General features: G+C 27.0%; 1 protein-coding gene across 18 annotated transcripts in view; it reads left to right on the top strand.

Annotated features, from left to right (window-relative positions):
- Positions 1–13987, top strand: part of LOC123268652 (liprin-alpha-1) — a 29080-nt gene that overhangs the window by 11418 nt on the left and 3675 nt on the right. For 5 of the 18 annotated variants that reach the window (XM_044733917.1, XM_044733916.1, XM_044733931.1 and 2 more), the window contains 11 exons: positions 928–1071; positions 1320–1500; positions 2689–3059; positions 5363–5806; positions 6029–6121; positions 8098–8315; positions 9065–9353; positions 10096–10247; positions 11835–12311; positions 12399–12555; positions 13832–13948. In XM_044733917.1, coding sequence (XP_044589852.1) covers positions 928–1071; positions 1320–1500; positions 2689–3059; positions 5363–5806; positions 6029–6121; positions 8098–8315; positions 9065–9353; positions 10096–10247; positions 11835–12311; positions 12399–12555; positions 13832–13948 — 2643 coding nt within the window. The remainder of the gene's footprint in view (positions 1–927; positions 1072–1319; positions 1501–2688; positions 3060–5362; positions 5807–6028; positions 6122–8097; positions 8316–9064; positions 9354–10095; positions 10248–11834; positions 12312–12398; positions 12556–13831; positions 13949–13987) is intronic. The other 13 variants (XM_044733920.1, XM_044733922.1, XM_044733921.1 and 10 more) reach the window with 13 other exon arrangements.

The following is a 13987-nucleotide window of genomic DNA, read 5'->3' as shown; positions in this document are numbered from 1 at the left end:
TTATTGTTGGAAAAATTTGTTCAGTTCTATTGAAATTTGAATCATTAAACAACAAAAATACTCAAATATTTTCTACAAATTTTAGAATGTTGCAAGCTTAATTAATATATTATTAAGAATAGACTTGCTAGCGAAAAAAATCCGCAATTTCTTGTGACTAATTCACTTAAAATCAATTTTTAAAAATATAACGCTAAATAAATTAAAAGTTAAAGTCAGAGAACAATTTTAGATTAATAATAAATTAATTAGGAAAATAATCAGTAACAATAATTATGATAGTTTTTTAATACTTCAAATGAAAGTTCCGGGATTCCCTTACTAGCAGAAATAACGGAAGGCTAAAAAGTATATGCACTTGGAATTTTTTAAATCTCATTTTTGTAATGTCCATATATTCACGTATTTACACAAAAAATTAAATGCCGATCGGACACGTAATTCCAAAGTTATACAGATATTTGTAAAGCCTAATCGGAGCTTGTTGCACTTCAATGCTGCTAAGGCCGAAAAACTTCAAAGGCCTTTTCTCAAAATTATATTTTCAAAATCAGTGAGCAATATTTATCAAAAGTGATAAAACCAGCCTGTGATTTTTACTCAATTTTTTAAATTATATTTTTTAGTAATTGATTTAAGGATTAATAATTCTAATAAATATTAGAATATTATATTTTGTTAAAAATCTATATTTTTATATTTCTGGAGATTAATTTCTAGGTAATATCTTATATTAGCGGAACTTTTTATTAAAAAAAAAAAAAAAACTTATTAAAGTCCAAAGTCGCTAGTAAATGTATATTAATTTTCATATCAATCAATTAAAAAGTTTCTTCAGGAAAAATAATTTAAAAATAGCTCTCCAAGTGCATATAACTCCTTAATTTTGTTGAAGGCCAGTTGCTAATGTTAATTTTATTTTTTTAGCTGCAAGAGAAGAGAATAGCAGCGATACAAGAAAAACTTGAGCTCGCGGAACAGAAACTGGCGCAGTACGCAAAACTACCAGAAATGGAGGAACAGTTGAAGCAGAGGATGGAGGCTCTGACGCAGGTGAGGAGGCCCAACCAGGTACGCAGGGAATTCATATATCGCCACATTAATACAAAAAATGATTCACTCATGTTTCATCTTTTCATTTATTCGTTTATTCATTTTATTGTTTCGTTAATACAAAAATATGAGCCTGCTGTTCTTAGTTTAGCAATTAATCAGTTTATTAAGGATTTTAGCGATAAATTTCGGGGAAACATCCATAATAAAGTGATTGATTGAAAATTTTAAAAGCATTGAGAATAATATTTAATAATAAACAATAGATTTGTGATACATTAAATAAGCAGGCGCAAGAGAAGCACGGCAGCGCCGAGGACAGAATACAAAGACTGGAAACTCAATTAGAAGAAAAGAATGGCGAGGTCATGCGTCTTAATCAACGATTGAAGATGAATGAAGAGCATAATTCACGTTTAAGTAATACTGTCGATAAACTATTGTCAGGTAATTTGCCAAAACTTTTTTTTTATTATTAACTTGGATTTTATCCGGTTAGGTGCAGTTAAAGAATGAAAGAAATAATTTTTAATATTTTTTTGACACTGATTAAATTATATAAAATTAATGATATTGATTACATGTTTAATTTGACGACCAAAATTTCAAAAAGCATTTATTGCGAACAAAATTATTGATATCTTTGTTGGAGTCCCGCTTCAAAGTGACTCATAACTCTTTATTAGTTTATTAAAAATTAATCAAACCAGAAGTAATTTAAGTTTTATAGTACCAAAATTTAGTACCAAAATCGAAACTTTTTTTTTTATTTTGAAAATCAAGAAAATGACAGCGTTTAACAGTTTACTCGCGAATTTTGTAGAAAAAAGCGGGATTTTATTGTTAAAAAACATCGAAATTTAATTCAAATTCTAGAAGTAGTTTTTTAATGAGAGTGGTCACCGAGTTTGAAAATATAATTTTGAGAGCCTAAATTTTGTGTTTTAGTTTGGGCAAAGATTACCTTTTTTGATCATTTTTATAAATTTATAATTCTAGAATTATGATTTTTAGTTAAATTTTATAAGAATAATTTTTGCTTCAAAATAACTGAAATTGATAAAAAAAAATTAATTCGACCCAAAAAAAATTTTTCAAATTATTTTTCTGCCCGAGTTTTGTAAAGTATCTCAAAATCTATCAATCAAATATATTTAAATTTTTCAGTAAATATTTTTGAAATATTATGCATAAAAAAAATGCTAAAAATATATTTTTTCTTAAATTTTGACGGCACAATCCTTCTATTTACTTTGTTATTAATTATTAAATACAACTTACTAAAACTTTTTTTGAGAGTACGAATTTTGAGTTTTAGTCTAGGCAAAGGTTACTTTTTTGGATAATTTTTATAAATTTATAACTCAAAAATTATGAATTTTAGTTAAATTTTATAAGAATAACTTTTGGTTTAAAATTACTCAATTAATGAAAAAAAATGAATTCGGTCCAAAAAAACTTTTTTTTAGCCCGAGTTTCGTAAAGTATCTTAAAATCTATCATTTAAATTTTTCAGTAAAAATTTGTGAAATAATGTGCTTAAAAAAAATCAATTTTTTTTAAATTTAGACTACTTAATCCTTTAACCTACTTTAATATCAATTATTAAATACAACTTCCTATAACTTCGTATAGAATCCAATGAGAGACTGCAGGTGCATTTGAAGGAACGTATGCACGCACTAGAGGAGAAAAACGCGCTGACTCAAGAGCTAGAAAAGATGCGTAAAATAGCTGAAGACTTGCAGAACGAGAAAAGCGAGATAATGAAAGAGCTAAGCAAAGCGCGACTAGAAATAGACAATGTGAAGCGTCAAATGTTGCAGCAAGAAATAGCGTTTAACATACAACAGACTGATGCACTGACCCGCAGTTTATCACCCAACGCCGTTACACTGGTAGAACCGTCGTCATCTTCCAGGAGTGCTAGTCACAGTAGTTTTGATACTCACTCATTGCCAAGACGTGCTGCTAGTAAGCGTATCATTGATGATGATTCTGCAAAGGTAACTTCAATTAACAGTTATTAAATATCAAGAAAAAACTTATAACTTTTCATTTTGATAAGTAATAAATTTTCTTAACCTTCCGTTACTTTTGCTATTGAAAAAATCTCCTGATGTTGACTTTTATTTAAAATATTAAAAAAACTAAAATTATTGTTGCTAATTATTTCCTAATTAATTTATTATTAATCTAAAAATATTCTCAGAACAGAACTTTTTATTTATTTAGCGTTATATTTTTAAAAATTGATTTTAAGTGAATTAGTCACAAGAAATTGCGGATTTTTTTCGCTAGCAAGTCTATTCTTAATAATATATTAATTAAGCTTGCAACATTTTAAAATTTGTAGAAAATATTTGAGTAATTTTGTTGTTTAATAATTAAAATTTCGATGAAACTGAACAAATTGTTCCAAAATTAAATTAAACTCGAAAAAATAACATCTTTTATTGTTCCTTTTAATTTTATAAAACAATATTTACTAATAAATTTTCTTCCATGATTCTTGATCCCCAGACAAAATTTCCCTAAAATAAATATCCCCGGACAAAATATCTTAAATAATTAAATTTTTCAATAAAATAATTCAAAACAATAAATTTAAAAAAAATTATAAATTTTATTTTAACACTTATTAATGACATTTCAACAAATATTCGTAGCACGACTTTACAAAAACTTTAAGTATTGATTATTAGGTAACATTTGTCAACTATTACAAAAATAATCATGATTTAATTATCACAAATACAACAAAATGAAATCAGTTGATAAATAACAACGAATACCACAAAATTTATTGTTACCAAAAAATTAATTATCAATAATACTAAAAGTTATAATATTTTTAAATATTCCAACTGTCAAAATATAAAATAGAATTAGATTCAATCAATTCCATAATATAATATAAATAGTTATTCAAATGTATATAAATTATTAAAAGAAATGATTTTTTAATCATTTATCAAGAAACTAATCTGGAGAGAAGGACTTAAGCTTGTTACGGAGATATTTTGTCCGGGGATATTTTCTCCGGGATATTTTGTCGGGGGATCAAGAATCTTGATACCGTAAATTTGATCATTTTTCAATATTAATTGATTTATTAATCTTCTGTTACTCTTGCTATTGAGAAAATCCCCGGAATATTGACTTTAATTTGAAGTCTTAAAAAAACTATCATAACTATTGTTGCTAATTAATTTATCATTAATCTAAAAATGATCTCAGATCTGAAATTTTTACTTATTGAACGTTATATTTTTAAAAATTGATTTTAAGTGAATTAGTCATAAGAAATTGCGGATTTTTCTCGCTAGCAAGTCTATTTTTGATAATATATTAATTAAACTTGCAACGTTTCACGATTTATAGTAAATATTTGAGTATTTTTGCTGTTAAATAATTGAAATTTCGATGGAACTGAAAAAATTTCTCCAACATTATATTAAACTCGAAGAAATAATATCTTTTATCGTTAATTATAAAGAATAATATTTAGTAAGACTTAAAATGGATTTGGCAACAATGTCGAACTAAAAAATATTCCGGGGATTCCCCTTGACGCTTCTAACGCCCTCTGGATTTTTTGCGACACGGAAGGTTAATAATTTTTATATAATATAACTGACGAAATTAATATAATAATTTCTTTAATTTCTTCCGTGAGATAAAAATATTCTTATAAAAATTTCTATAATAAATTCTTAAGAAGAATCTTATAAATATAATTACATCATAAAATAATAAATCAATAAATTTTTAAATACTATTTTATAATAATTATAAATTTTGAGGTTAATTTGTCTGTATAACTAACAAATCAAGTTTCTGATAAAATTACTAGTCATTGACCCTCTTTCTAATCTCTCTTAATTGAATTACTAAATTAAACCAAATAAATTATATTTTCATTTATGCGTCTGCTTGTGAAATCGCTCCTAGATCCGTCGATGAAATTAATATAATGAATACTGAAGATTTCTCAACAATCTCTGACTATTTTATCAAACTTCTAAAAAGGAATACTTAAACATAATTATCATTTTTTTTTAGTCGTTAAAATAATTTTGCAGTGATAAATTAAACTCGAAGAAATAATATCTTTTATATTTAATTTTAATTTAATAAGACTTAAAATGGATTTAGCAACAATGTCGAGCTAAAAAATACTCCGGGCATTCCCCTTAACGCTTCTAACGCCCTCATAATTTAAATCTGTAACGGAAGGTTAATTTTCTTAATTTAACTCATAATTGTCCATACATCTCATATTAATCCAACAAATTTTATATTCTAGACTCGTTATTTATTACAGAGTTACGTTGCTCGCACACTAGCCGAGCAGGAGTGGGAAAAACTCCAGCAGGCTCACGTGCTAGCAAACGTACAACAAGCATTCGACGTATCAAGCGACGCAGAAGTAGACGGAGACAACGAGAGTCTCTTCAGCTCAGCCGCGGACATGATCAGTCCTTCAGGTCACACAGACGCTCAAACTCTGGCGATGATGCTGCAAGAGCAGCTGGACGCCATCAACATCGAAATCCGGCTGATCCAGGAAGAAAAGCAGAGCACTGAAGCCAGAGCTGAAGAACTCGAATCTCGGGTAGGCAGCTTGGAGCACATGAACCTGCTGACCCGTGGTCGCAGTCACGATCGCGCTTCTCCGCCACTGAGTGGCCGCTCGACGCCAAAGTCCCATCACAGTCCCAATCGTGACTATCTTCACAAATACCACACCGTAAGACTTGTCTCAGTAGATTAATGTTGACTAGTTGATTTGAAAATTGTTTTTTTTTTTTTTTTTTTTTTTTATTTATTTAATGTCCTGACTCATTGGACTGGTCCTCCTGATCCTCCTGACCTGTTTTTTCACTGAATAGGAATGCGTGTTAATTTGCAAGAGTGAATGTCTCTTTTTGTCGATTCATAAATGGTTTGGGATGGGTGTGGGTTGTTACAGGCACCAGCCTCAATGTCACCTGCGCATCTTCATCAATATGCATCTTCATTGGCTAGCCCGGGACAACTATCTGAGTCTTTGCCTGCCAGCCAGGTTCGTGTTCATTTCCCACTTCACTCACTTTCACTTTCGCTGTCAATACAGTAACCGAAAATTTTTATTTTTTCATTTTTTTCTAGTACTAAAGGATAAAATAAATAAATTATTAAGGAGTTAATAGTAGGTGCAGTTGAAATAAAAATAATTTTTTTTTAATCTTGAAGTATATCTCTAAAATATTTACTGATATCTCACAAAATTAGGCCGAAAAATGGAATTTTTTTTTTAATTATTTTGGGTAATTTTTAACCAAAAGTTTTTCTTGTAAAATTTAATTAAAATTCATAGTTATTTTTTTGTGATTATTTGAAGGATTAGGAAGAATTTTTTAAAAATCAATCTTTTTTTAAGTAAGTCTCAAAAATATATAAGTGCTAATAGTTTTTGAGATACCTACCTTTTTGTGCCGAATTAATTTTAATTTTTTTTTTTTTTTTTTTTTTTTTTTTTTTTTTTTTTTTTATTAATTTGGGTAATTTTTAACTGAAAGTTTTTCTTGTAAAATTTAATTAAAATTCATAGTTTTTGAATTATAAATTTATAAAAATTATTAAAAAAGGTAACCTTTGCTCAAACTAAAAATTAAAATTTGTGCATACGTTCCTTCAAATGCACCTTCAATCTCTCATTGAATTCTGAAGGAAAGTTTTAGTAAGTTTTATTTAATAATTAATAACAAAGTAAATTGAAGGATTAAGTGCAGTCAAAATTGAAAAAAGAATGGATTTTTAGCATTTTCTTTTAAGTATAATATTTGAAAAATATTTACTGAAAAATTTAAATATATTCCATTGATAGATTTTGAGATACTTTACAAAACTCGGGCAAAAAAATTGTTTGAAAAAATTTTTTTTGGGTCGAATCAATTTTTTTTCATTAATTTGAATAATTTATTCTTATAAAATTTAACTAAAATTCATAATTTTATGGTTATAAATTTATAAAAATTATCAAAAAAAATAACCTTTACCCAGACTTAAACTCAAAATTTGTATTCTGAAAATTATATTTTAAAACTCGGTGACCATTCTCATTAAAAAACAACCCCTAGAATTTTAATTAAATTTTTACAGCTCATTCAAAGTATAAAAAGCTAGTCTTTAATCCAAGGATTTTTTTTTTATAATTTCTATTTTTTTTTAACAATAAACTCCCGCTTTTTTCTACAAAATTCGCGAGTAAACTGTTAGACGCTGTCATTTTCTTAATTTTCAAAATAAAAAAAAGTTTCGATCTTGGTACTATATTTACTATTAAACTAATGATTATTTCTTGTTTGATTTTTAATAAACTAATAAAGAGTTATGACAGTCACCCTGAAACACTACTTTGAAATTTTGGTCGTCAAATTAAACACATAATCAACATAATTAATTTTTTTAAATTCAATTACTGTCAAAAAACTATTATAAATTATTTTTTCTTATGGCTGCACTCAACCCTGAAAAATACTACCAGAACTTGCAATTTTCAAAACTTTATATAATTTTCTATAAGAAACTACCTTCTGCTCAGAAAGATACATTTTTGAGCTTGAATCAATTTACAATTTTTTTCTTAGTTCTAAAAATTATAATAGAAATTTTAACTATTTCTTAAAATGTCTACTAATTTGATTTTCGGTTACTGGAATTGATTAATATCACAATCACTCGCAATCACCAGCGTTAAAATACCAACTCAGAACTACATTCCTCATCACTATCACTATCACTCACAAAAATCAACACTTTATTTGTTTATTTGTTTCAATAAAATCATACAGACATCCGATATTCAATAAACAGGATGGAAGATACTCGTGTGTATGTGTATATTTATTCGCAGAATGTGATACTCACGCTTAATACAATGCATGAACATATAATAAATAATTAATATTAAACTATACTTATTATCTAGTTTCAATTTTATTTAATTTACAAATTTCCATATTGTTTTAAAGATAAAGAATGATTTATCTGTTACAGCTTCAGTTGTCTGGCGAAGAACTGCATTCAGTAAACGAACGCGACGGAATGGTCGGAATGGGCAGCGGAATGAGTATGAATAACGACACGCCGTCACCCTCGACGGCCAGATCTATCAGACTTGAACGCGTTGTCCAGGCATTGGCTCACAGTCAAGAAGAACTTAGGAGACGCACAGGTCACACCGGGTTTCCTAATGCTGGTTATCCGCCTCACAGGTTTGTTTTCTTCTTTTAGAGATGTTTGGTCGAGCAATTGTAATTTAATACCAAACAACTTTAAAATAATATTATTTTACAGTTTAGTTAAACGAAATATTCATGCCTTAAGCGCTCAATTTATTTTTAAGAAAAAAATTAAAGAAGAAATAAGATAAATTGAAAATTTAGTTTTTGATTTTTTCTTTGAAAAATTTTTAATTTATTAAAGTAGAACTTAAAAAATCTTTAAAAAAAAAATTTTTCGTTTTTCAAATCTACTACATGTGAAATTTTTATTTTTTTTTTTGTAATAAGTTTTTTAATGAAAAAAATTCTAAAAATTTTCAGATGTAAAAAAAATAGATAAAAACTATGTTAGCCGACATCTAAAAATTTTTAGAATTTTTTTTATTGAAAAAATTAATACAAAAAAATAAAAAAAAAAATTTCATTTGTAAAAAACTTGAAAAACTACAAGTGGATTTTTAAAAATATTTTTTTAGTTCTAATTTATTAAATTTAAAAAAATCAAAAAGATAAAAACGTCAGCTACTTTTAGTACTATAAAAAATGGAACAAATAAAAAAATGTGTCACGCAATTGAAAAATTTTTTATGAATTTTAGAAAATTTTATTTTTAACGTTTGATAAGCCTCGTGCTTAAGGCTGCAAAATTATTAATTATTAAATAGCTCAGTAGTTATAATTAGTTTGACAATTAGTAGTAGAGTTAGAAATAGAAACTAGATTAGTGCTACATGCTTTAGCAGGCATGGGCATCATAACAACGGCACCCTCAATTGTGGGACACCTCCTTCACCGTTGTCTTCACGTCATAGCAGCCAGGACAGTTTGCACAAAAACAACTATATCAGCATGGCGGCTAGTCAAGGAATGGGCCATCCAATAGGGCTGCCTTTGGGACAGCTATCCAGCTCACACTTGCAGATGCAAGCTAGTGGAATGAGCCCTGCTACAGCTGCCGCTGTTGCTGCTGCTCAGAAGAAGAAAGGAATCAAGAGTAGTCTTGGAAGATTTTTCAGTAAAAAGGATAAGGTTTGTTTTTTATTTATTTTATTATTATTATTATTATTATTATTATTATTATTGTAATTATTTACAAGTGGAGTCAACTCCATTTCGAGCTATAACTAGGTGAAAAATTAACATTTTCAATTTTTTTTTATTCTGCTTGTTTTTATGGCGCATTTATGATAAAAATGTCGTGATAGAAAAAAATAAAGATTTCAATAGCTTTTTTGCCTTCAAAAGTTGGAAAAAATTTTGGCTCACATGTTTTTGGATAAAATTTCTATTTTATTTCTTTTGTGTTTTTGATATATATATATTTTTTTTAAATACATAAAAAAAACGAACAATTTTATTTATTTATTTGTAAAGAAACGCCCTTGGTAATTTACAAGAATATGTTACACTTTCTTGTGTAGAATGCTTAGTAATGTTTATATACAATAAATAGCATCTGTAAAGAGAAGATAGATTTAAAATTTAAAAGATCTGAAAGAAGAGAAAAACAAAAAGATAAAAATTTTTAGTAATTGATCATTGATAATCATTAATTGCTAGTTTATAATCAATTATTTATAATCAATGATTTATAATCACTAAAATTTAAAAAAAAAAAGTTGATTATCACAATTTTCTAAAAAATTAAAAATTTTTACTTGTAAATATTTACCTTATTATTTATTTGTTTTTTATTTATTTATTTATCATTATTATTATTTATATTTACATTAATATTATAAATGTTAATATTTTTGAATTATTGATATAGATAAAGTCGAAAGACAATTCAATGGCAGCTGAAATGGGTGGATTTGGTGGTGCAAGTACACCAGCGGACCCAGATTATGGTGATAGTGTCACTGTTGTTGGGACACAATTAAGTACCAGTAAGACTGAATTTGATCGTAGGAAAAAGAAAAGGTATTTTATTATTTTAATATTGATTAATTTATATAAATCTTCCGTTACTCTTGCTATCGATAGAATCCCCGGATGTTGACTTTTATTTGAAATACATTTACTAGCGACTTTGGACTTTAATAATAAGTTCTTTTTTTTTTTTATATTTTTATATACTACCTAGAAATTAATTTCCAGAATTATAAAAGTAAATATTTTTAACAAAATGACGGTATCATAAAAAAATAATCAATTTTTGACAAAAATTTTAGCCTTAAGTTGTTTATAAAAATATAAAATATTTATTAGAATTATTAATCCTTGAATCAATTATTGAAAAATATAATTTAAAAAATTGTGTAAAAATTAGAGGCTGATCTTATCCCTTTTGATAAATATTGCTCACCGATTTTGAAAATATAATTTTGAAAAAAAGGCGGTTAAAGTTTTTCGGTCTCAGAAGCATTGAAATGCAACAAGCTCCGATTAGGCTTTACAAATATCTGTATGACTTTGGAAATACTTGTCCGATTGACATTTAATTTTTTGTGTATATACGTGAATATATGTACATTACAAAAATTAAATTAAAAAAATTCCAAGAGCGTATACCTTTTAACCTTCCGTTACTTTTGCTATTAAGGGAATCCCGCGACTTTTATTTGAAATATTAAAAAAACCATCATAATTATTGTTGCTAATTATTTTTTAATTAATTTATTATTAATCTAAAAATGATCCTAAACCTGAAATTTTTGTTTATTTAGCGATATGTTTTTAAAAATTAATTTTAAGTTAATTAGTCACAAGAAATTGCGACTTTTTCCCACTAGCAAATCTATTCTTGATAATATATTAATTAAACTTGTAACGTATCAAGATTTATAGGAAATATTTGAGTATTTTTGTTGTTTAATAATGAAAATTTCAATGGAACTAAACAAATTTTTCCAATATTAAATTAAACTCAAAAAATAATATATATTTTTTGTAGCTTTTAATTTTATAAAATAATATTTAGTAAATTTGATCATTTTTCAATATTAATTGATTTATTAATCTTCTGTTACTCTTGCTATTGAGGAAATCTTCAAAATATTGACTTTAATTTAAAATATTAAAAAAAATATCCGAATTATTACTGCTTCTTATTTTCTAATTAATTTATTATTAATCTAAAATTGTTCTCAGACCTGAACTTTTTATTTATTTAGCGTTATATTTTTAAAAATTGATTTTAAGTGACTTAGTCACAAGAAATTGCGGATTTTTTTCGCTAGCAAGTCTATTCTTAATAATATATTAATTAAGCTTGCAACATTCTAAAATTTGTAGAAAATATTTGAGTATTTTTGTTATTTAATAATTAAAATTTCGGCGATACTGAACAAATTTTTCCAACATTAAATTAAACTCGCAGAAATAATATCTTTTATAGTTAATTTTAATTTAAAAAGACTTAAAATGGATTTGGCAACAATGCCGAACTAAAAAATATTTCGGGGATTCCCCTTGGCGCTTCTAACACCCTCATAATTTTTATTTGTAACAGAAGTTTAATTTATTTATTAATCTATCAATAACTAATTTACAAATATGACCTTCTAGTATGTTAGATTCATCGCGACATGAATTGCTGGGAGAAGCAATGAAAGCCGGAACACCTTTCGGCCTGTGGAACGGCCCGACAATCGTCGCGTGGCTGGAATTATGGGTCGGAATGCCGGCTTGGTATGTCGCAGCCTGTCGCGCAAATGTCAAAAGCGGTGCTATAATGAGTGCTCTAAGCGACACGGAGATCCAGCGAGAAATCGGAATAAGCAATCCCCTACATCGACTGAAGTTGCGCTTGGCAATCCAAGAAATGGTCTCCCTGACCAGCCCCTCGGCTCCCAAGACTTCGCGCACTACTCTGGCCTTTGGTGACATGAACCACGAATGGATCGGCAACGTCTGGCTCCCGAGTCTCGGGTTGCCCCAGTACAGGTCTACATTCATGGAGTGCCTTGTTGATGCACGGATGCTTGACCATCTTAACAAAAAAGATTTGCGGGGCCAGCTCAGAATGGTTGACAGTTTTCACAGGTTTGTGTTCACTTATATTATTATTGTTATTTAATTATTATTTATTTATTATTAATTTATTGTTATTATTTATTTATTCTTTTTCAGAACAAGTCTTCAGTATGGAATTTCATGTTTAAAGCGATTAAACTTTGATAGACATCAACTTGAAGAAAGAAGGCGAATGGCTGAAAGTGCGAATGCTGATGTCATTGTATGGAGTAATGATCGTGTTATTAGATGGGTTCAATCAATTGGTCTTAAGGTATTTTTATTATTATTATTTTCACTCAAAATTAAAAAAATATTAAAAGAATTAAGTACATTTATAGGATAAAAAAATAAATTTTTAATATTTTTTTTGACACTAATTAAATTATATAAAATTAATGATTAATGATATTGATTATATGATTAATTTGACGACCAAAATAAAAAAAAAAAAACATGTTTATTATAAACAGAATTATTGGTATCTTTGTCGGAGCTCGGACAGCTTGCTGTGTCTAACAGCTTACTCGCCAATTTTGTAGAAAAAAGCGGGAGTTTATTGTTAAAAAAAAATAAATCCTTGGATCAAGGACTAGCTTTTTGTACTTTAAATGAGCTGTAAAAATTTAATTAAAATTCTAGGGGTTGTTTTTTAATGAGATTGATCACCGAGTTTGAAAATATTTATTTATTTATTTATTGAAAATCAAACCCAACAGCCAGAGCCATTAACAGGGTTAATACATGTACAGAGTACTTATAAGTAGAAAAATTTAATTTTTAAGTACAAGATAGCCATCTGGCGCGTAGACATATTTAATTAGCTTGAGTCCATAGTTGACTCATTTATATTGACTCAAATATACTTTTGAAAGTACAAATTTCGAGTTTTAGTCTGGGCAAAGGTTACTTTTTTTGATCATTTTGATAAATTTATTACTCTAAATTAATGAATTAAAATTTTATAAAAATAACTTTTGGTTCAAAACTACTCAATGTGATAAAAAAAAATAATTCGGCCCAAAAAAATTTTTTTCAAACAATTTTTCTGCCCGAGTTTTGTAAAGTATATTAAAATCTATTAATCAAATATATTAAAATTTTTCAGTAAATATTTTTGAAATATTATACTTAAACAAAAATGCTAAAAATCAATTTTTTCTTAAATTTTGACTGCATATAATCCTTTTATTTGCTTTGTTATTGATTATTAAATATAACTTACTAAAAATTTTCTTGAGAGTACGAATTTTGAGTTTTAGTTTGAGCAAAGGTTATTTTTTTTCATAATTTTCTTAAAATTATAACTCAAAAATTATGAATTTTAGTTCAATTTTATAAGATTAACTTTTAGTTTAAAATTACTCAAATTGATGATAAAAAAAAAATAATTCGACCAAAAAAAAAAAAGTATTTGTAATAATTTTCGAGATTTCCAAAAAAAAATCAATCTTTTTTTTTTAATTCTAACCACACTGAATAAAATTAATAAACTACAATTTAATATGAAATCTTTTTAATTAATATTAATAAATAATAATATTTTCAAGGAGTATGGGAACAATTTATTAGAATCTGGAGTTCACGGTGCACTTATTGCGCTTGACGACAGTTTTGACGCCACATCATTTGCTCTTGCTTTACAAATACCAACCCAAAATACCCAGGTATGATTTTTTATTACCAAAAAAATTTTAATTAAAAAA

This window comes from Cotesia glomerata, linkage group LG7 (genome assembly GCF_020080835.1).
Source record: "Cotesia glomerata isolate CgM1 linkage group LG7, MPM_Cglom_v2.3, whole genome shotgun sequence".
In the NCBI taxonomy this organism is placed as follows: domain Eukaryota; kingdom Metazoa; phylum Arthropoda; class Insecta; order Hymenoptera; family Braconidae; genus Cotesia; species Cotesia glomerata.
This window is presented reverse-complemented; position numbering and strand designations above follow the sequence as displayed.